Source organism: Magallana gigas, chromosome 1, assembly GCF_963853765.1.
Source record: "Magallana gigas chromosome 1, xbMagGiga1.1, whole genome shotgun sequence".
NCBI classification, from domain to species: domain Eukaryota; kingdom Metazoa; phylum Mollusca; class Bivalvia; order Ostreida; family Ostreidae; genus Magallana; species Magallana gigas.
Genome location: NC_088853.1, coordinates 53348809 through 53370869, shown reverse-complemented (window position 1 = coordinate 53370869; position 22061 = coordinate 53348809). Strand labels below are relative to the sequence as shown.

General features: G+C 34.9%; 1 protein-coding gene across 1 annotated transcript in view; it reads right to left on the bottom strand.

The window, feature by feature from the left end:
• Positions 1-20475, bottom strand: part of LOC117685257 (uncharacterized) — a 75999-nt gene extending 55524 nt beyond the window's left edge. Inside the window, exons 1-3 of the mRNA XM_066079668.1 lie at positions 20085-20475; positions 13961-14015; positions 10976-11089 (exon numbers count right to left, since the gene is read on the bottom strand). Coding sequence (XP_065935740.1) covers positions 10976-11089; positions 13961-14015; positions 20085-20447 — 532 coding nt within the window. The 5' untranslated portion in view covers positions 20448-20475. The remainder of the gene's footprint in view (positions 1-10975; positions 11090-13960; positions 14016-20084) is intronic.
• Between the last annotated feature and the right edge of the window lie 1586 nt (positions 20476-22061).

Sequence of the window (22061 nt, the reverse complement as noted above, 5' to 3'; positions counted from 1 at the left end):
GACCCCCATTGTGGCCCCACCCTACCCCCGGGGGTCATGATTTTCACAACTTTGAATCTACACTACCTGAGGATGCATCCACACAAGTTTCAGCTTTCCTGGCTGATTAGTTTCTGAGAAGAAGATTTTTAAAGATTTATTCTATATATTCCTTTGTTAAACTTCAACCCCCCCCCCCCGATTGTGGCCCCATCCTACTCCCGGGGGTCATGATTTTCACAACATTGAATCTACACTACCTGAGGATGCATCCACACAAGTTTCAGCTTTCCTGGCTGATTAGTTTCTGAGAAGAAGATTTTTACAGATTTACTCTATATATTCCTTTGTTAAACTTCGACCCCCCATTGTGGCTCCACCCTACCCCTGGGGATCATGAATTTCACAATTTTGAATCTACACTACCTGAGGATGCTTTCACACAAGTTTCAGCTTTCCTGGCTGATTAGTGTCTGAGAAGAAGATTTTTAAAGATTTACTTTATATATTCCTATTGAAAACTTCGACCCCCATTGTGGCCCCACCCTTACCCCGGGGGTCATGATTTTCACAACTTTGAATCTACACTACCTGAGGATGCATCCACACAAGTTTCAGCTTTCCTGGCTGATTAGTTTCTTAAAAGATTTTTAAAGATTTACTCTATATATTCCTATGTAAAACTTCGACCCCCATTGTGGCCACACCCTACCCCCGGGGGTCATGATTTTCACAACTTTAAATCTACAGTACCTGAGTATGCATCCACACAAGTTTCAGCTTTCCTGATCTTATGGTTCATGAGAACAAGATTTTTGAAAAATTCTCGAAAAAATTCATAAATTCCTAATTATCTCCCTTTTCAAAGGGCGTGGTCTTTAATTTTCACAACTTTGAATCCCCTTAGTCTAAGGATGCTTTGTGCCAAGTTTGGTTAAAATTGGTTAAAGAATTACTCTTAATATTCCTATGTAAAACTTCGACTCCCATTGTGGCCCCACCCTACCCCCCAGGTGGTCACGATTTTCACAACTTTGCATCTACACTACCTGAAGTTGCTTCCACACAAGTTTCAGATTTCCTGGCTGATTAGTGTCTGAGAAGAAGATTTTTAAGATTTACTCTATATATTCCTTTGTTAAACTTCGACCCCCCATTGTGGCTCCACCCTACCCCTGGGGATCATGAATTTCAAAATTTTGAATCTACACTACCTGAATATGCTTCCACACAAGTTTCAGCTTTCCTGGCTGATTAGTTTCTGAGAAGAAGATTTTTAAAGATTTACTCTATATATTCCTATGTAAAACTTCGACCCCCATTGTGGCCCCACCCTACCCCCGGGGTCATGATTTTCACAACTTTGAATCTACACTACCTGAGGATGCATCCACACAAGTTTCAGCTTTCCTGATCTTATGGTTCATGAGAACAAGATTTTTGAAAAATTCTCGAAACAATTCATCAATTCCTAATTATCTCCCTTTTCAAAGGGCGTGGTCTTTAATTTTCACAACTTTGAATCCCCTTAGTCTAAGGATGCTTTGTGCTAAGTTTGGTTAAAATTGGTTAAAGAATTACTCTTAATATTCCTATGTAAATCTTCGACCCCCCATTGTGGCCCCACCCTACCCCCGAGGTGGTCACGATTTTCACAACTTTGAATCTACACTACCTGAAGTTTCTTCCACACAAGTTTCAGATTTCCTGGCTGATTAGTGTCTGAGAAGAAGATTTTTAAAGATTTACTCTATATATTCCTATGTAAAACTTCGACCCCCAATTGTGGCCCCACCATACCCCTGGGGGTCATGATTTTCACAACTTTGAATCTACACTACCTGAGGATGCATCCACACAAGTTTCAGCTTTCCTGATCTGATGGTTCATGAGAACAAGATTTTTGAAAATTTCTCGAAAATTTTCATAAATTCCTAAGTATCTCCCTTTGCAAAAGTGTGTGGTCTTTAATTTTTACAACTTTGAATTCCCTTGGGCTAAGGATGCTTTGTGCCAAGTTTGGTTAAAATTGGTAAAAGAATTACTCTTTATATTCCTATGTAAAACTTCGACCCCTATTGTGGCCCCACCCTACCCCCCAGGGGGTCACGATTTTCACAACTTTGAATCTACACTACCTGAATATGCTTCCACACAAGTTTCAGCTTTCCTGGCTGATTAGTTTCTGAGAAGAAGATTTTTAAAGATTTACTCTATATATTCCTATGTAAAACTTCGACCCCCATTGTGGCCCCACCCTACCCCCGGGGTCATGATTTTCACAACTTTGAATCTACACTACCTGAGGATGCATCCACACAAGTTTCAGCTTTCCTGATCTTATGGTTCATGAGAACAAGATTTTTGAAAAATTCTCGAAACAATTCATAAATTCCTAATTATCTCCCTTTTCAAAGGGCGTGGTCTTTAATTTTCACAACTTTGAATCCCCTTAGTCTAAGGATGCTTTGTGCTAAGTTTGGTTAAAATTGGTTAAAGAATTACTCTTAATATTCCTATGTAAATCTTCGACCCCCCTTGTGGCCCCACCCTACCCCCCAGGTGGTCACGATTTTCACAACTTTGAATCTACACTACCTGAAGTTTCTTCCACACAAGTTTCAGATTTCCTGGCTGATTAGTGTCTGAGAAGAAGATTTTTAAAGATTTACTCTATATATTCCTATGTAAAACTTCGACCCCCAATTGTGGCCCCACCATACCCCTGGGGGTCATGATTTTCACAACTTTGAATCTACACTACCTGAGGATGCATCCACACAAGTTTCAGCTTTCCTGATCTGATGGTTCATGAGGACAAGATTTTTGAAAATTTCTCGAAAATTTTCATAAATTCCTAAGTATCTCCCTTTGCAAAAGTGTGTGGTCTTTAATTTTTACAACTTTGAATTCCCTTGGGCTAAGGATGCTTTGTGCCAAGTTTGGTTAAAATTGGTAAAAGAATTACTCTTTATATTCCTATGTAAAACTTCGACCCCTATTGTGGCCCCACCCTACCCCCCAGGGGGTCACGATTTTCACAACTTTGAATCTACACTACCTGAAGTTGGTTCCACACAAGTTTCAGCTTTCCTGGCTGATTAGTTTCTGAGTAGAAGATTTTTAAAGATTTACTTTTTATTCCTATGCAAAACTTCGACCCCATTGTGGCCCCATCCTACTCCCGGGGGTTATGATTTTCACAACATTGAATCTACACTACCTGAGGATGCTTTCACACAATTTTCAGCTTTCCCGATCTTATGGTTCATGAAAAGAAGATTTTTAAAGATTTATTCTATATATTCCTATGTAAAACTTCGACCCCCCCATTGTGGCCCCACCCTACCCCTGGGGGTCATGATTTTCACAACTTTGTATCTACACTACTTGAATATGCTTCCACACAAGTTTCAGCTTTACTGGCTGATTACTTTCTGAGAAGAAGATTTTTAAAGATTTACTTTATATATTCCTATTGAAAACTTCGACCCCCATTGTGGCCCCACCCTACCCCCGGGGGTCATGATTTTCACAACTTTGAATCTACACTACCTGAGGATGCATCCACACAAGTTTCAGCTTTCCTGGCTGATTAGTTTCTGAGAAGAAGATTTTTAAAGATTTACTCTATATATTCCTTTGTTAAACTTCAACCCCCCCCCCCACCATTGTGGTCCCATCCTACCCCTGGGGGTCACGATTTTCAAAACTTTGAATCTACACTACCTGAAGTTGCTTCCACACAAGTTTCAGCTTTCCCGGCTGATTAGTTTCTGAGAAGAAGATATTTAAAGATTTACTTTTTATTCCTATGTAAAACTTCGACCCAATTGTGGCCCCATCCTACTCCCAGGGGTTATGATTTTCACCACATTGAATCTACACTACCTGAGGATGCTTTCACACAATTTTCAGCTTTCCCGATCTTATGGTTCATGAAAAGAAGATTTTTAAAAATTTATTCTATATATTCCTATGTTAAACTTCGACCCCCCATTGTGGCCCCACCCTACCCCTGGGGGTCATGATTTTCACAACTTTGAATCTACACTACCAGAGGATACTTTCACACAAGTTTCAGCTTTCCTGGCGGAATAGTTTCTGAGAAGAAGATTTTTAAAGATTTACTCTATATTTTCCTTTGTTAAACTTCAACCCCCCCCCCCCATTGTGGCCCCATCCTACCCCTGGGGGTCACGATTTTCACAACATTGTATCTACACTACTTGAATATTCTTCCACACAAGTTTCAGCTTTCCTGGCTGATTAGTTTCTTAGAAGAAGATTTTTAAAGATTTACTCTATATATTGGTATGTAAAACTTTGACCCCCATTGTGGCCCCACCCTACCCCTGGGGGTCATGATTTTCACAACTTTAAATCTACACTACCTGAGTATGCATCCACACAAGTTTCAGCTTTCCTGATCTTATGGTTCATGAGAACAAGATTTTTGAAAAATTCTCGAAAAAATTCATAAATTCCTAATTATCTCCCTTTTCAAAGGGCGTGGTCTTTAATTTTCACAACTTTGAATCCCCTTAGTCTAAGGATGCATTGTGCCAAGTTTGGTTAAAATTGGTTAAAGAATTACTCTTAATATTCCTATGTAAAACTTCGATCCCCATTGTGGCCCCACCCTACCCCCCCAGGGGGTCACGATTTTCACAACTTTGAATCTACACTACCTGAAGTTGCTTCCACACAAGTTTCAGCTTTCCTGGCTGACTAGTGTCTGAGAAGAAGATTTTTAAAGATTTACTCTATATATTCCTATGTAAAACTTCGACCCCCAATTGTGGCCCCACCATACCCACGGGGGTCATGATTTTCACAACTTTGAATCTACACTACCTGAGGATGCATCCACACAAGTTGCAGCTTTCCTGGCTGATTAGTTTTTGAGAAGAAGATTTTTAAAGATTTACTCTATATATTCCTTTGTTAAACTTCGACCCCCCATTGTGGCTCCACCCTACCCCCGGGGGTCATGAGTTTCACAATTTTGAATCTACACTACCTGAGGATGCATCCACACAAGTTGCAGCTTTCCTGGCTGATTAGTTTTTGAGAAGAAGATTTTTAAAGATTTACTCTATATATTCCTTTGTTAAACTTCGACCCCCCATTGTGGCTCCACCCTACCCCCGGGGGTCATGAATTTCACAATTTTGAATCTACACTACCTGAGGATGCATCCACACAAGTTGCAGCTTTCCTGGCTGATTAGTTTCTGAGAAGAAGATTTTTAAAGATTTACTCTATATATTCCTTTGTTAAACTTCGACCCCCCCCCCACCATTGTGGTCCCATCCTACCCCTGGGGGTCACGATTTTCAAAACTTTGAATCTACACTACCTGAAGTTGCTTCCACACAAGTTTCAGCTTTCCCGGCTGATTAGTTTCTGAGAAGAAGATATTTAAAGATTTACTTTTTATTCCTATGTAAAACTTCGACCCAATTGTGGCCCCATCCTACTCCCAGGGGTTATGATTTTCACCACATTGAATCTACACTACCTGAGGATGCTTTCACACAATTTTCAGCTTTCCCGATCTTATGGTTCATGAAAAGAAGATTTTTAAAAATTTATTCTATATATTCCTATGTTAAACTTCGACCCCCCATTGTGGCCCCACCCTACCCCTGGGGGTCATGATTTTCACAACTTTGAATCTACACTACCAGAGGATACTTTCACACAAGTTTCAGCTTTCCTGGCGGAATAGTTTCTGAGAAGAAGATTTTTAAAGATTTACTCTATATATTCCTTTGTTAAACTTCAACCCCCCCCCCCCATTGTGGCCCCATCCTACCCCTGGGGGTCACGATTTTCACAACATTGTATCTACACTACTTGAATATTCTTCCACACAAGTTTCAGCTTTCCTGGCTGATTAGTTTCTTAGAAGAAGATTTTTAAAGATTTACTCTATATATTGGTATGTAAAACTTTGACCCCCATTGTGGCCCCACCCTACCCCTGGGGGTCATGATTTTCACAACTTTAAATCTACACTACCTGAGTATGCATCCACACAAGTTTCAGCTTTCCTGATCTTATGGTTCATGAGAACAAGATTTTTGAAAAATTCTCGAAAAAATTCATAAATTCCTAATTATCTCCCTTTTCAAAGGGCGTGGTCTTTAATTTTCACAACTTTGAATCCCCTTAGTCTAAGGATGCATTGTGCCAAGTTTGGTTAAAATTGGTTAAAGAATTACTCTTAATATTCCTATGTAAAACTTCGATCCCCATTGTGGCCCCACCCTACCCCCCCAGGGGGTCACGATTTTCACAACTTTGAATCTACACTACCTGAAGTTGCTTCCACACAAGTTTCAGCTTTCCTGGCTGACTAGTGTCTGAGAAGAAGATTTTTAAAGATTTACTCTATATATTCCTATGTAAAACTTCGACCCCCAATTGTGGCCCCACCATACCCACGGGGGTCATGATTTTCACAACTTTGAATCTACACTACCTGAGGATGCATCCACACAAGTTGCAGCTTTCCTGGCTGATTAGTTTTTGAGAAGAAGATTTTTAAAGATTTACTCTATATATTCCTTTGTTAAACTTCGACCCCCCATTGTGGCTCCACCCTACCCCCGGGGGTCATGAATTTCACAATTTTGAATCTACACTACCTGAGGATGCTTTCACACAAGGTTCAGCTTTCCTGGCTGATTAGTTTCTGAGAAGAAGATTTTTAAAGATTTACTTTATATATTCCTATGTAAAACTTCGACCCCCATTGTGGCCCCACCCTACCCCCGGGGGTCATGATTTTCACAACTTTGAATCTACACTACCTGAGGATGCATCCACTTAAGTTTCAGCTTTCCTGGCTGATTAGTTTCTTAGAAGATTTTTAAAGATTTACTCTATATATTCCTATGTAAAACTTCGACCCCCATTATGGCCCCACCCTACCCCCGGGGGTCATGATTTTCACAACTTTAAATCTACAGTACCTGAGTATGCATCCACACAAGTTTCAGCTTTCCTGATCTTATGGTTCATGAGAACAAGATTTTTGAAAAATTCTCGAAAAAATTCATAAATTCCTAATTATCTCCCTTTTCAAAGGGCGTGGTCTTTAATTTTCACAACTTTGAATCCCCTTAGTCTAAGGATGCTTTGTGCCAAGTTTGGTTAAAATTGGTTAAAGAATTACTCTTAATATTCCTATGTAAAACTTCGACCCCCATTGTGGCCCCACCCTACCCCCCCAGGGGGTCACGATTTTCACAACTTTGAATCTACACTACCTGAAGTTGCTTCCACACAAGTTTCAGATTTCCTGGCTGATTAGTGTCTGAGAAGAAGATTTTTAAAGATTTACTCTATATATTCCTATGTAAAACTTCGACCCCCAATTGTGGCCCCACCATACCCCCGGGGGTCATGATTTTCACAACTTTGAATCTACACTACCTGAGGATGCATCCACACAAGTTGCAGCTTTCCTGGCTGATTAGTTTTTGAGAAGAAGATTTTTAAAGATTTACTCTATATATTCCTTTGTTAAACTTCGACCCCCCATTGTGGCTCCACCCTACCCCCGGGGATCATGAATTTTACAATTTTGAATCTACACTACCTGAGGATGCTTTCACACAAGTTTTAGCTTTCCTGGCTGATTAGTTTCTGAGAAGAAAATTTTTAAAGAGTTACTCTATATATTCCTATGTAAAACTTCGACCCCCATTGTGGCCCCACCCTACCCCCGGGGGTCATGATTTTCACAACTTTGAATCTACACTACCTGAGGATGCATCCACACAAGTTTCAGCTTTCCTGGCTGATTAGTTTCTGAGAAGAAGATTTTTAAAGATTTACTCTATATATTCCTTTGTTAAACTTCGACCCCCCATTGTGGCCCCACCCTACCCCCGGGGGTCATGAATTTCACAATTTTTAATCTACACTACCTGAGGATGCTTTCACACAAGTTTCAGCTTTCCTGGTCTTATGGTTCATGAGAAGAAGATTTTTGAAAATTTCTCGAAAATTTTTATGAATTCCTAATTACCTCCCTTTGCAAAAGTGCGTGGTCCTTAATTTTCACAACTTTGAATCCCCTTAGGCTTAAGATGCTTTGTGCTTAGTTTGGTTAAAATTAGCCCAGTGGTTCTTGAGAAGATGTTGAAAATGTGAAAAGTTTACAGACAGACGGACAGACAGACAGACGGACAGACAGACAGACAGACGGACGACAGACAAAATGTGATCGGAATAGCTCACTTGAGCTTTCAGCTCGGTGAGCTAAAAACATTTAATACGTGTGTGTATAAAATCATACTATATCAGCATTTTACCCCGACTTGGATTATTAAACCTAAACCCAGAGGTCATAAAATGTTAAAAATTATGTAAAAAAGTTTTGTTGTCTTTCTTAATATACAGTCAGATTCTACTCAGTGTCAGCACGTGAAAAGAAGATTTTTTAACATTATATGCAGCGATACTAATCTAGCATTTTTGCATGGACCTAGAGGTGAAACCCATAAATTTGAACAAATGAAAGTTACAATTTTTGTAGAGATATGAATGCAGTATTTTTAGTAGATTTTCTCAGATACGCAGAGAAAAAGTAAAATATTATAAATGGTCCAACTTAGCAAATTTGGTCCTGCCCATAGGCAATCGAAGCAAAGAGTCATAAAATGTACAATTTATGATGCATCATGCCACATTTTAATAGAAACGGCCAAAGTAAATTTTTTTACGAAGTTATAAACGGGCAAATGTTAACGCACGACGAGCGTCGCATTAACACGGACGACGACGGTGAAATACTAATTCTAATAAGTAATCAGAGTGCCTCAAGTGACTAAAATTTGAAAATACCTGATGTACTCTACAACACTTCCTTCTATTTGAATGTTTTGAAATAAGGTATAATTACAAATACGTCAAAATCAAATAAAGCTAATGAATTTGTAAACCTTTTAAAAATTAGATCTGACTTCTTCTTTACAGAGAATATAAACGTCAAGCATGCCTGTATTGATATAAAAATGAAACTATATCCAACAAAAATAATCTACAAATAACAGTTTCTTTCTTTATACGTATAGAAAAGATAAAGATGTAATAACATGTTGGTATTTAAAAGTACGAACACTGTAAAGATAAGTATCGATTTAGAGAGATAATGACAAACATGAGAGAGGAGGGTAGATACACAGAAATAGCAATCAGAGTTGATAAACATCAACTTAAATTAAGAGAGTCGGAAAGAAACACAGAAAAAGAGGAGCAAGGCATACATATTTATATTGATAGAGGGACAAGAATAGAATTCCTGGGTCCCCCGCCGGTCAAGCAGTATACTAGTATCGAGTCTCTCGACTAAGGCTGATTTTCGAACTAGACCAAGGTATTAGTGGTATAAACATTTGGTATAAATTTAATGAAAATCCGTCAAAACTTGTAGGCATGAGAGCGCTTACAAGGTCAATTTTTTGATAAAACGGAGTCATTATTGTGGTCATAGTCCCATAACTTCAACAAAAAGTATCGACCAATGCTGATTTTCAAACTCGACCAAGGTATTAGTGGTATAAACATTGGGTATAAATTTAATGAAAATCCGTCAAAATTTGTAGGCATGAGAGCGCTTACAAGGTCAATTTTTGGATAAAACGGAGTCATTATTGTGGTCAAAGTCCCATAACTTAAACAAAAAGTATCGACCAATGCTGATTTTCGAACTTGACCAAGTTATTAGTAGTATAAACATTTGGTATAAATTTAATGAAAATCCGTCAAAATTTGTAGGCATGAGAGCGCTTACAAAAAAGTGTGACGGACGGACACACGGACGCACGGACCCACGGACACACAGACCCATGGACACACGGACCCACGGACACACGGACGGACGCCCGGCATTTCTATGTCCCTAGAAAAACAATATTACATCAAAACTTTCAATAAAAAAATACAACACAGCAACATCAATTAATACATTAAAATGCATGTAATAGTCCTCGTATTTAAAGCTGACATGAATTCATAAATACGCATTATTTCTCTTTTATCTCCGACTACCGCCATATTAGTTGTGTCTCATCGATACACACCCCCTATATAACTGCATTCAGGCATTCCATACACCCGAACCTTGGACGAAAAGACGTGTAGAAAAACGTATTGAACAAAAATAATATGACAACCACTAAACTTGCAAGGTATATCTAAGCGAACAACGAAGTAGACAGACTGAAACCAAGGTACAGATACTTAAAAAATCCTCGATAATTGTAGACCGCTTCCTGTGTTGTTTCTGTTTAAACATCGCATATGCGCAAACCACACACTATGGCAGATCGAGCAATGTCAATAACAGGATGGATTTTAGAAACTGAGCTTTTAGTAGAAATCGATGGAACGATGTTACGTGTTACTTTCATGGATTTACTATTATTTAGCTACTGAGTTGGATGTAGTTCCGCCAGGGGTTTCAAAAAGACGCATACGTTATGCATTCGTATGAACGGCAGACATGTTCGATATGCATAAGGGAGCGCAATCTGTGCAAAATGATACCTTGATACCTGGAAAATTCTTTTGAAGAATAAATAAAACTTGTATTTTATTGACTGTTGTTTCCTTTATTCTTTATCACAAACATTTTACTACAATGTGTAGTTCATGCATTTACAAGTCCGTGCAACCTACATGCCTCGATCGGAAAGCAACCGACCGTAACTTTCTCAACTACTGTAGATACCCCAGTGGCAGTAGAGGAGCGATCGAAACTAGTATGGCGAACAAATGCTTTATGCATTCATATCAGCTTAAACGTATAACAATTTTGCAAAGGAGAATTTGGTTTTAAGTTGGATTTAAAAAATTATCCTTATTTTAACGGAAGGAACATTTTAACATTTGCTGCCTCCACAACTATAGACATGCTTATTTTACATTTGATTTTAAAAAACAAACGTGAAAATTTACGCATTTTATTGTCGTTTACCTTCATCACAAACTATCCCGGTCCATCCGGCGTCACATGTACAGTTGAATGAGCCGGGTGTGTTCGTACATGTGGCTCCGTTAAGACAAGGGTCATTCTGGCACTCATCAGTATCTTGAAATGTATGAATGTTAAAATTAACTGGACGTGATTCATTATAATCATTTTGGCCATTTTAAAAGAAAAAATAAATAAATCAAGAGACCCATGGGGCCACATCGCTCACCTGAGAAACAATAGGCGTTAAAAGATATTGCGCCATATAGCCCATCGATAGAATAACCAAAACAAATATTGTAATGTATTGGAATTTTACACTTATTTTTGCATACACGTAATTTTTGACATTGTACCTTCAATGAATACCATTTTTACATAGAATAAGAAAATCCTACGCAAGAAATAAAACTTAACATTTAGTAAGGGTTCACCGTTAACTTCATATTCCCCATTTTTTTGTTTTGCTCCCCCCCCCCCACACTTAATAAAGCGATCAGAATATACGAGATGCAAATGTGACCATTTCTTCCTCAACTACTTACTAGTTATTGCATTTTTAAAAAAAAATATAATATAATAGTTATTGTATTTCATTTTTAAAAAATCCTATAGATGTAAAGAGAAAATTGTACATCAATTCACTCAATTCCTCAAATTAAAAACATTTAAAAATTTAATTTGTCTTCTCTATTATAATTCAATGACTGTTGTTTACCTCGAGTAAACTCGTGTGACTTTTATAACTTTGTTCACACTTGATTGATGAATACATTGGAATGAAAAAAGTTTACACGTGACATAAAAAGAACTACAGTATTGACAGGCACATCACTCTAATTTACTGAGGCCCATCTATTATTTTCGTCTTATTTCATAAAAAACAAATGGTTACAAACCAGGATAATTTTTCGCAGTAATATTTTCTTAAGAATAACGATAATTCCTTTATCCCCGCAACAAAAATGTGTCAGAACTATGGAAACTGTTTTAATGGTGTCGTTTTTATTTACTCGTGTCTGAAAAACTATCAAAAATATTGTAGATTTTACATTATTCATTGTATAAAGATGGGCCCCAAAGAGAAGTTATATATACAGCATATCAACCTTTATTTTTTTTGTACAAGTATTTAATATACTATAATTCATATAAAATGTCTTATGATCAACCAAAATATCAGCGTCAATCGTAGAATATTAAGCAAGATACAGAGCTCACAATTCTGAGTCATTTTGTTTACATGAGTTGTTTACATTCAGTTTAAGATTTTTAACTTGGTATTTCCTATTCAGCATTTAAAATGGGAAAAAAAGAATGGCCTCAGAACTGGAGAAAATGCTAAGCATCTCAACAAAACATATTGCATTAGTCTTCCATTACACAAAAGAGCATACCGATTTATCGATAGAATGAATTGTAGTTTAGTACTTTTTAATACTTCAGATTTTGCTTAAATTTGCGCAGGGAAACAGTTAGCTGTCTGATTTACCGAAATTTAATTTGATACGTAAAAATCACAAAATACAGGCGATAGTTCCCAGGTTACATATCATAAATAGTGAAAACGGAACGAAAATCAAAAAAGCTAACACCACCGTCATATGTGAAAACTGTCAACGCATTAAAATATTTAGCCTCAATTTACTTTTCAAAATCGACACTAATGTATTTTGCATGTTTCAAAGATTCCTTTCGTACGCGAACTGTTGCTCAACAATATCAAACAAATTCATCATTTTCAGATCGACCATTGTCGCTTTATTGTCAAGGCTGCTTTGAACAAAGAACCTCGTTTTAGAAGTATGGAATACGAGTCTTGGTAAAATTGATAAGCAAAACCGGGCCGGGGCAAAAAAAGCCGGGGTAGATCGGCAATCGTCAATTTCAAAATACGCTTTGTTTTGCAGTAATATATACAGCGAAAACAAATATACTGGTTCTTAAAATTTCCTGAAAATTTAAATGAGATTGGTAGCTTAATAACTGCCAATCATTTGTTTTTCCCCGGGCCAACTGCCATTTTTTGTTTTGCCCCGGCCCGGTTTTGCCTACCCATTTTAGCTAGACTTATGAATACCGAAAATTAAGCTATAAACTGATTGCAACACGCCCTTTATTTTTTTCACATAACTCAGATTTGAAACAGAACTAGACCATAATTTTTGAAATTTATATTTTCCTTTCCATAAGGAGTATTTATGCTAAATTACATTAAATTTGACTCAGTAGTTCTTAAGAAGAATTTTTTAAAAAATATACCCCCCTTTTTCCACAGTTTCGAGTTTTGAATAAAGCTCGGTCTTTTATTTCTGCAATTTATATTTGTCTTTCCCTAAGGATGCTTTGTTTTAAATTTGGTTGAAATTGGCCAAACGGTTTTAGAATGAAGTTCAAAATGTAAAAAGTTTACAGACGAACGATAGACAAAATGTGATTAGAATAGTTTCGAGTTTTGAATAAAGATCGGTCTTTTATTTCTGCAATTGATATTTGTCTTTCCCTAAGGATCCTTTGTTTTGAATTTGGTTGAAATTGGTCAAACGGTTTTAGAATGAACTTCAAAATGTAAAACAAACGATGGATAAAATGTGATCAGAATAACTCAGTTGAGTTTCGGCTCAGGTGAGCTAAAAAAGTATGACTGGTAAATCTTATAAATTAAGACGTTTTGCTTATAAACTAAAAAATGCTAGAACCAGATTAACACCTATGGCATTTCTATAGTATGCTTCTATAATACTGGTATATCAAAATGAAAGAGAGGTGAAATATAAATTATATATACATACACCTGACACTAATATAAACCGCTAAACCTCGTCTTACCAGAAACGGCAACACCGATAGTTTATTATTGAGCTAAGATATATCTTAACCATATGAAATACAGACACATAGTTTTTTTTTATGGTCTTGTTACTTAACTATATAAAGATAAACACATCACTTTTATTATGGTATTGTTACTTTGTGGCATCCACTTACTGATTTTGCATATTCCTTGAGCTCTTAAGAATAATCCATCCGGACAGTCTTTGCTCTGTAAAAATAGAAACAATGTCAACACATTAAACATAGATATATAAACGAATGAAATACTAATTAATTAATCAAAATTTAATGACAGGTTAACGTTTAAGCACTGTTTTTTGAAGTAATTGTTATCAAATATATCACTGAGATATATTACAGTTATTTGTCATATACATGTAAATTGAGTTTAGATATTAAAACTGATTCATGTCAGGTAAACAAACTTTGCAGACAGCAATTGTTTTGGTTACATATTGTTTGGATGTCTTTAAAAAAAAAAGTATTATAAAACTTGATTTTAGAGAGTAAAAGGAGAAAGATAACAGTGTATAATGTTGTTGGCCTATGTATTGTACTACAATTGTACTACATCCGCGACACACCCTGCTGTGGCTACAAGTTTAGATACCTTTTTATGTCAGGATGCTGTTATCATGTGTATTTTGTTCTGAAAACATATAACGTCCCTACTACAGCAACTGACACAAAAAGTAGGATTTAATAATCAAGTATAATGATTGAGAAAGTCGTTAAAACAGTATAAATGAATGAAACTACAACTTAATACTCTGTTAAATGCTTTCTAATTGTACAAAACATTTATCAAACACCCCAAATTTAATTCTATGAACGATTTAAAGAAAATATTTTCAGTCTAGCACCACAATAGATGTCATTTCAGCTGTAATCATTTAATTTTTTGAGGGGGCTTCAACTCCATAGGATCCCACTGCTTAAGCGAATGACTGAATTTTATCGCGCAAATGATGAATAAATTTCATAGCTTAGCATTAATTACATTAAATCAAACAATGCGGTTGTAAATGTGTAAGATCTGTCTTGATTAAAAAATATCACGAATAATTAATGTTAATGTCATTTTTGCGTATGACAACATCACAAATTGAATTTGTACGCCATGATTAAAAAACCTTGATCCAGTCGTCGACCCTTTACAGAACTTCCGATAGAGCTCTGATACATGTAACACATCAAATACTTTAACCTCATGGTATATCAAGAAATCATACAAAATGGCGTAGCTTCTTATCGTTTTAAGAACTGGTTCGACAGTCTTGAATGTTTATAATTGGTTTAGGATCGTTATGTGGTTGTGTGAAAGTACAAAAAAGGAAATGAGACGTTAATGATTCCGTTTTAGCTTGTATCATTGAGTTTCGTTCAAACACCTAGATAATATATTGTCCTTATTTCATATACAGTACAGCTCACGAGTATCCCGACACCCACCGTGTAAAAAACACGGTGGAAAACGGTCTGTGTCGCACCGTGCACATGGTGTGACACCGTGTATGTGTATTGGAAAATTCAAGAAAAAGCACCGTGTCGCACCGTGGCCGCCTGTGTAACTCCGTGGCCACTGTGTTAATCCGTGGATATCGTTACCTGAGACGCTGATAGAAATAGCGTATGTTTAGAAATAAAGAAATTATGGCCAAACAAGGGTTGAAACATATATATCCTTTTCACATTTAAAAAAAAAAGAATGTCGACTTAAGTTGCACGGACCCAGAAAATTGTCGAGGCTGTCAATGTGAAATTAATTTTTTTGTGATCTGAAAACTCGACGTAAATGGGTACCTTTTAATTCATTTGTACTTAAATAAATTGAAATAAATTCACCAAAAATATTTAATAATCAATTAATATATAAACAAAATTAAAATCAATTTAATTCATCTTGTGTTTTTTTTTCTAAACACACGTGATGTTACTGACGATCCTATTAAAATGTCGGGAGCTTAAACGTCTTATTTCTGTTATCTGTAAACACTTTCTGATTTATCAATTAATTTACAGCCTTACTTTAAACCAATTAAAAACATGTGCTGTTGATGTGTTGTTGTAAATAACAACCCCATATTACCGGTGATTCGAATAATTTGGACTTCAGCAATTTATGTAGCAATAAATAAACAAAAAATCACTTTTATATTATAATTATAGATAAATACATGAACAAACTCTTGTTAAATTATATTCAAGCATTGTACATGTATTAAAAATATACCCGCATTTCATAAAATGTTTTTCAACTTTATTTCCGTATAGCTGGTAATGGCCTCGTGATTTCACATGAAAAAAATCACTCGTGCGATATACGGAAGCTGATCAGATACACAGCATTGTCTTTCATCTTGGGTTCTATACACAACAGGTGTTATTGTCTGTCTTGTTAGGTGTCATTGGAATTTACAAATAACTTTGTGTATATTTGGACGTCTGAACAGGTGTACTCGAGATGCCGTTACTCATCTCCGTTACTCTGTTTGGTTACTCATCACAACCCGTCGTGTGTATGGTCTGAATATATCTTACTTCTACTTTGTTAGTTCAATGATTTTTCCTAATCTCTAACAAACAAAAAAAATTGTCTGTAGATATGTACACAAACCACTACACGTAAGACTATCGGCGCGTGGATCCGGGGAACAATTCAGCAACTCTATAAATGCGGAAATTTCAAAGTATTAACTTACGATAAGAAATCATTGACCGGGTACACATACATGTATGTACGAAAAAAACCTGATTGATTAAAAAGATGAATGAGATAATACCGGTCACTTTTTGCAAGCATTTAGAACACACAACTTTATTGATGTGAAATAGCGTCGAAATTTTAACGAAAAATCTTATTACATCGTGAACTTTACAGACTTTTAGTCATTGTGTTGAAATCGTTATTTACTAAAACCATGAATCTAAAAAAATTAATTAAATTCATACAAATAGAACTCTGATAATTCTAAAATGATTGCACAAAAGTACAGAGAGAGAGAGAGAGAGAGAGAGAGAGAGAGAGAGATTTTACAACGTAATATTCCAACCCTCATATATGCAGTATAAGAATAAAGAAACTAAACATTTCAAACACTGAATACTTCATTGTTAAACATTTTTCTATTTTGCGGACTTAAAAAAACACTAGAACGGCATTTTTCGATATCATGGAAAGAGCACGTGGTCTATCTCGCGGCCTGATTTGATTGACAGGGATAGCACGTTGACCCTGACTGCATATATTCTATTGCAATTTTAGAAAAAGGGTTAGAAATAATGGAAACTATTAATCTAACTTATTACACTGAATTCCAAGTAAAATGTACTTAAATCAAACTCATACGGGTATTCTCTCTCTCTCTCTCTCTCTCTCTCTCTCTCTCTCTCTCTCTCTCTCTCTCTCTCTCTCTCTTATATGACGATCATTAAACAATCAAACAGTAATTATTGCAATACTGAGTAAACTGTAGTTCCTTGGAACACAAATAATTTCTAAACTCAAGTTGCTATAAAGATGAAATAAAAAAATATCAAGTACCGATCCACGGATTCTTAGCGCTATGAATATGTACCGTGCGGTACTTAGTCTACATAGACAAGTACATCACACATATGTATAAAAGAAAGAAAATTTGAAAATATATTAGATATAAAGTTGTATAATTATATTACTTAGAGAAAGTACATTTGTTTTCGACAACCCGTTAGATTTGTTATCGTTGAATAGAGTATAAGTGAGAAAAGATCACAGTTATGGTTCTATGCACTATTGAAACTGCCAAACTACAGTCACTACGATTACTACTACGTTTAAAAACGGACTGAAACAAAAAGAAAGTGAGCGCACAAGATTGTAAGTTTGCAGGAATCCTCGACACGAATCAATTGGGATTTAAATGTCTATAACCTCGAAAGGCTATGTACAGGTTTCAACAAAAATATATTATGTTGAGAGTCGAAGTACATGGCTATTCCGGTTATTAAAAAACTCACAAAGCTTTCAAAAAATGGCAATGAGAGGTAAACCGATAACTAGTTGGAAATGTTAATGAAAACATTATTTAATGAAGTTATATTGTGTTATCCTAAAAAACTAGTAATAAGAAAAGAATTTTTTTATAGTGTTCATACAGCAGATCTAGAAATCAATAAAAACAAATTTAATATATACCGGTATATTATAATTCAACATCATGTTATAATAACATACATTTAAAACAAAAAAGTTTAATTTTTTTTAAAAAGACCACCAGTTGGATTTGAACCCAAAACACTGAGTGTATGTATTCACTTAATCCAGGACGAAACCACTGAGCCACGGGGACTTGTCAATATATGCTCTATAAAGTACTGTTTGAAACACCACTGTCATATCAATGGACTTTGTTTTTTATCCTTCAAAAAATAATTTGAAAAGTACATAATTAGTCATCTCTGGGTCATCTCTCCATCTTTTTTTTAAATGCGACATTTTTAATGTTGAAATATGTTACCTTTACACGTTTCAAATTAGTTGAGAGAAGACCCAGAGACAACAAAATCATTTAAAAACAGTTGTAAATAAGTAGGATTTTGCATGAATTGCATCGTGTTGCTATATTTAGACCCATATTATAATAAAACCTTTTGCATTTCAAATATTTTTCCACTCATTCCACATCCAACAGAAACCAAATAACGGTTATAATTCGAAAAATATTCATAATTAATTGATGAAATTTTCACACTCCTTGTGCGCCCAAATTCCTGCCGAATCTACGTCTTAAGCGCCCACATTCTTTATGGAACCGTTTATTTGAATGTTAAAAAGGAAAAGAAAGTGTTAGTGTTTTAATTGATCAAACCTTTATGTGGGCGATATCGATTTTTAATATCAACAAAAATCAACCGTAACAATCACATACGTCTGAAAATTGCGTGCCTAAAAATTTTATTTATTTCTATTTCTTCGTCTTTTTCTTTCATTCTCTTACGTACATCAATAGATATTTTATTCTTTATAAGTTTTATTCCTAAATCCTCCTTTTTTCACAGGTAAATACCGCGTGTTACACCGTGTTATTGTCCGTGTTGCATCGCGTTGCACCGTGTCGCACCGTGTTTTTTCTCGTTCTGTGGCCGTAACAGAGAACAATAGATCAAAGGGACCGACACTTCCACGCTCAGCGTGGACTTTCACACACGGTGGTCGGTGTTTTTGTGGGGATACTCGTGAGCTGTACTGTGTATATATATATATATATATATATATATAGAATATACTATTATATATAAAATTATTTACGAATAGCGGTAGTCATAAATGCCTCCACCAGAAAGGCCCGAGAAAGTGAAATTGTCCCTGGTCGATTTTAACTTGAAACAAACAATGAAAATTCAGGAGCGGTTCATGAGCTTGTAATATAGAGCCACCCCCTTTTTTAAATACCAGAATCACAAGCAAAGCTCAAGTATGTTAAGCCCAGTATGGACTACATTCACTTAGCGATCGCTCTGCGAACAATAATGATACATGTATACTAAATTTTAGTTTAAATATAAATTTGAGTTTAACAAACTAATAACATTTGATTGCTTTATTTTAAAAAAAATAATAATAAAAACATTTATCGCCAATAGGATCAAACAGGATTTATGACAATTCGATATACCCTTTAGTACTTAAAAATTTTTAAAAAGTAACATTTCAAATCAGGTTACATTCTTATTTTCATTATTATGGACACAAGGCCCAACCGAAAATTCTGATTCTTTAAGTTTCCACTCCCCATTCACTATTCCCTTTCAAAAATGTTTAACACGGAAAAATAAAATACTAAAAAAAATTTCAGCACATTTTTTCTTTCACTACCAAATAGACATAAAGATAAAAAAAATAAAACATATTTAGATGTGCATTGTCGCTGAAAATTCTAATTTCATTTTTTTCTATCCAACGTTTGCTTTTTTAAAAGTTTTTGAGAGAGAGGTCTGCAATAAAATGACGATTTTTATTAAGTCAGAATTTCTTTCCTCAGATTTAATTCCTCTTATGACTGAAATTATTTTATTTCTTAATTATATATTAAAATAAAAACGTTTAAATTATTTCTGAAGATTTTTATGTTGAATGATTTTTTTTAATTTAATTAATGGCTTAGACAATAAGTTTTCAGAAGATTATTAACATATAGATACAAACTACGCCAAATTCAAATAATGTGAGTAAGGTGTACTTAATCTCAAAAATTATCTATCTATGTTCTAAAACCCTTAATATAATTGTACTTACAGCTGTGTTTTCATAAGCCTCACACTGTGTAATGGTGTTTGAAAGGTTAGCATGTCCAGAACGGAATCGGCAGGTGTATAAACCATCAAGAAAGCAAAAGTCCACAGCGTTACAAAGTAAATTCATGCCACAACGCAATGCACACTCTATAAGAGACTTTATTTCCAGGGTGTGTACAGCAAAAACACCTTCATCCATGCTCTCGGACACATAGCCTTGCTTGATAAAGTCCGAAGTTAAAGGTAACAGTTGTCCATAACTATACATCAAGATAAAACAAAGTAAATATGATCTCGCTGCAAAGAAGTTCATTGTGCAGCTTCTTATTTCATCATAGTTTTGAACGATATTTGACTTGAACATAGAATTTATACAAAAGTTTGATCAGTCATTATTCCAGATCAACCAATCCGTATACATTTGTCATTTTCATCATAATATGTTGATAAATAACTCATGATATGGAAGGGATGGTACATCGACTTAATATTGATTTGTGGTTTAAAAAAATCAATTTTATTCTCTAGATTTTAAAAGCAAGAAAAACCATAGCAGTTACAATCATAAGTTTTTGATGCATGTTATAAGATAAATTTATTGATAAATTATTTCCGGAGATAACATAATCAGTATTCTAGATCTACATTAAAATTGCTTATGTACAAGTTAATTAAAAATAGACGAATAATAAACAGATTGCATGTTATATGTAAATGTACTGTAGTGAACTTATTGAAGAAGAAAGGTTACAGATAGGCTTTTCCAGTGTTCTAGACTTTTTTTCTTTAAGCGGGGTCACAGATTCTTTGAATTACATGTATTTTGTTGAAAACTGTGATTATGAAAAATGCATCACTGATATATTGATTTCTTCTGATTCATACACACATACAGCCTCGAATTTTTTCAACACATCGTTATTTTGTAATGATGATTAATTGATAAACGTATACTTTAAATTCTTTTCGACTATAAGAATATTTTTTTAACAATTGAATAAATCTAATAAGGTAAAATATAATATTAAAAGGTCTTAGACACGATTTGAGCTCAAAATTTGCAATTTTTGTTTTCCCATTTTAATGTTTAGAATGGTTTATATGGGTATTTTTAATGCTTTGTCAAAATTTCAAAGTCAATTATTGAGTTTTAAGCAAGATATAGAGTTTGGAATTCTGTATTATGTAAACAAAACTCTAGTCTTGCTATTGTTTACATATTTGTTTTATTGGTATAAGTTTCAATCAAATGGTGCTTTCTTTTGTTGATAATATTATTTATGAACAAATTGAATCAGTTTACCTTGTTTGCCATGAGTCATTTTGTCAAAGAAATGGTAATTCAACATCTTTCATTATTTGCAATTGTTAACAAATATAAGACTCGAGCTTTGTTTATATAACAATGAATACTTACCTCTGTATACCTCTTCTAACTTGACTACGAACTTCTAAATTTTGGTTGATTAAACTCATTAAATGACCCATAACTATCTTCAAATAAAAGAGTGATTTTGATTATCAGGATGCTACAGCAAGTGTAAGATTTAAGACTCAAATCGTATAGTATATCTTTTTTAACATCCAGATAATTCTTTCATTGCAGTTATCTGCATCTTAATTGAGTTATTTTATTGATTAACAGTATATTTTATATATCACGAAATAAATATTTTATCTTAAAAAACGTGTTGTTGAAAATAAAATTCTGAATTTTTTTTCCATTGCATTTTCCCGAATTTATTTCGATTGGTCTTCAAGGAATTGTATATTGAATTAAAAATGAATATTTGATAGTCAAACAATTTCAGAAAATTCTGCACAAAACTTGAAAGGGTCATTATCACGTTTTTGATTAAAATTTATTATTTTGTTTTTGTTTTTTGTTTTTACTGTTTACAAAGATTCAGTAAGGTGTTTAAAGATTTGGACTGTCCGTCGTCGAGTTATAAGCGAGTTACAGAGCTCACAGTTCTTT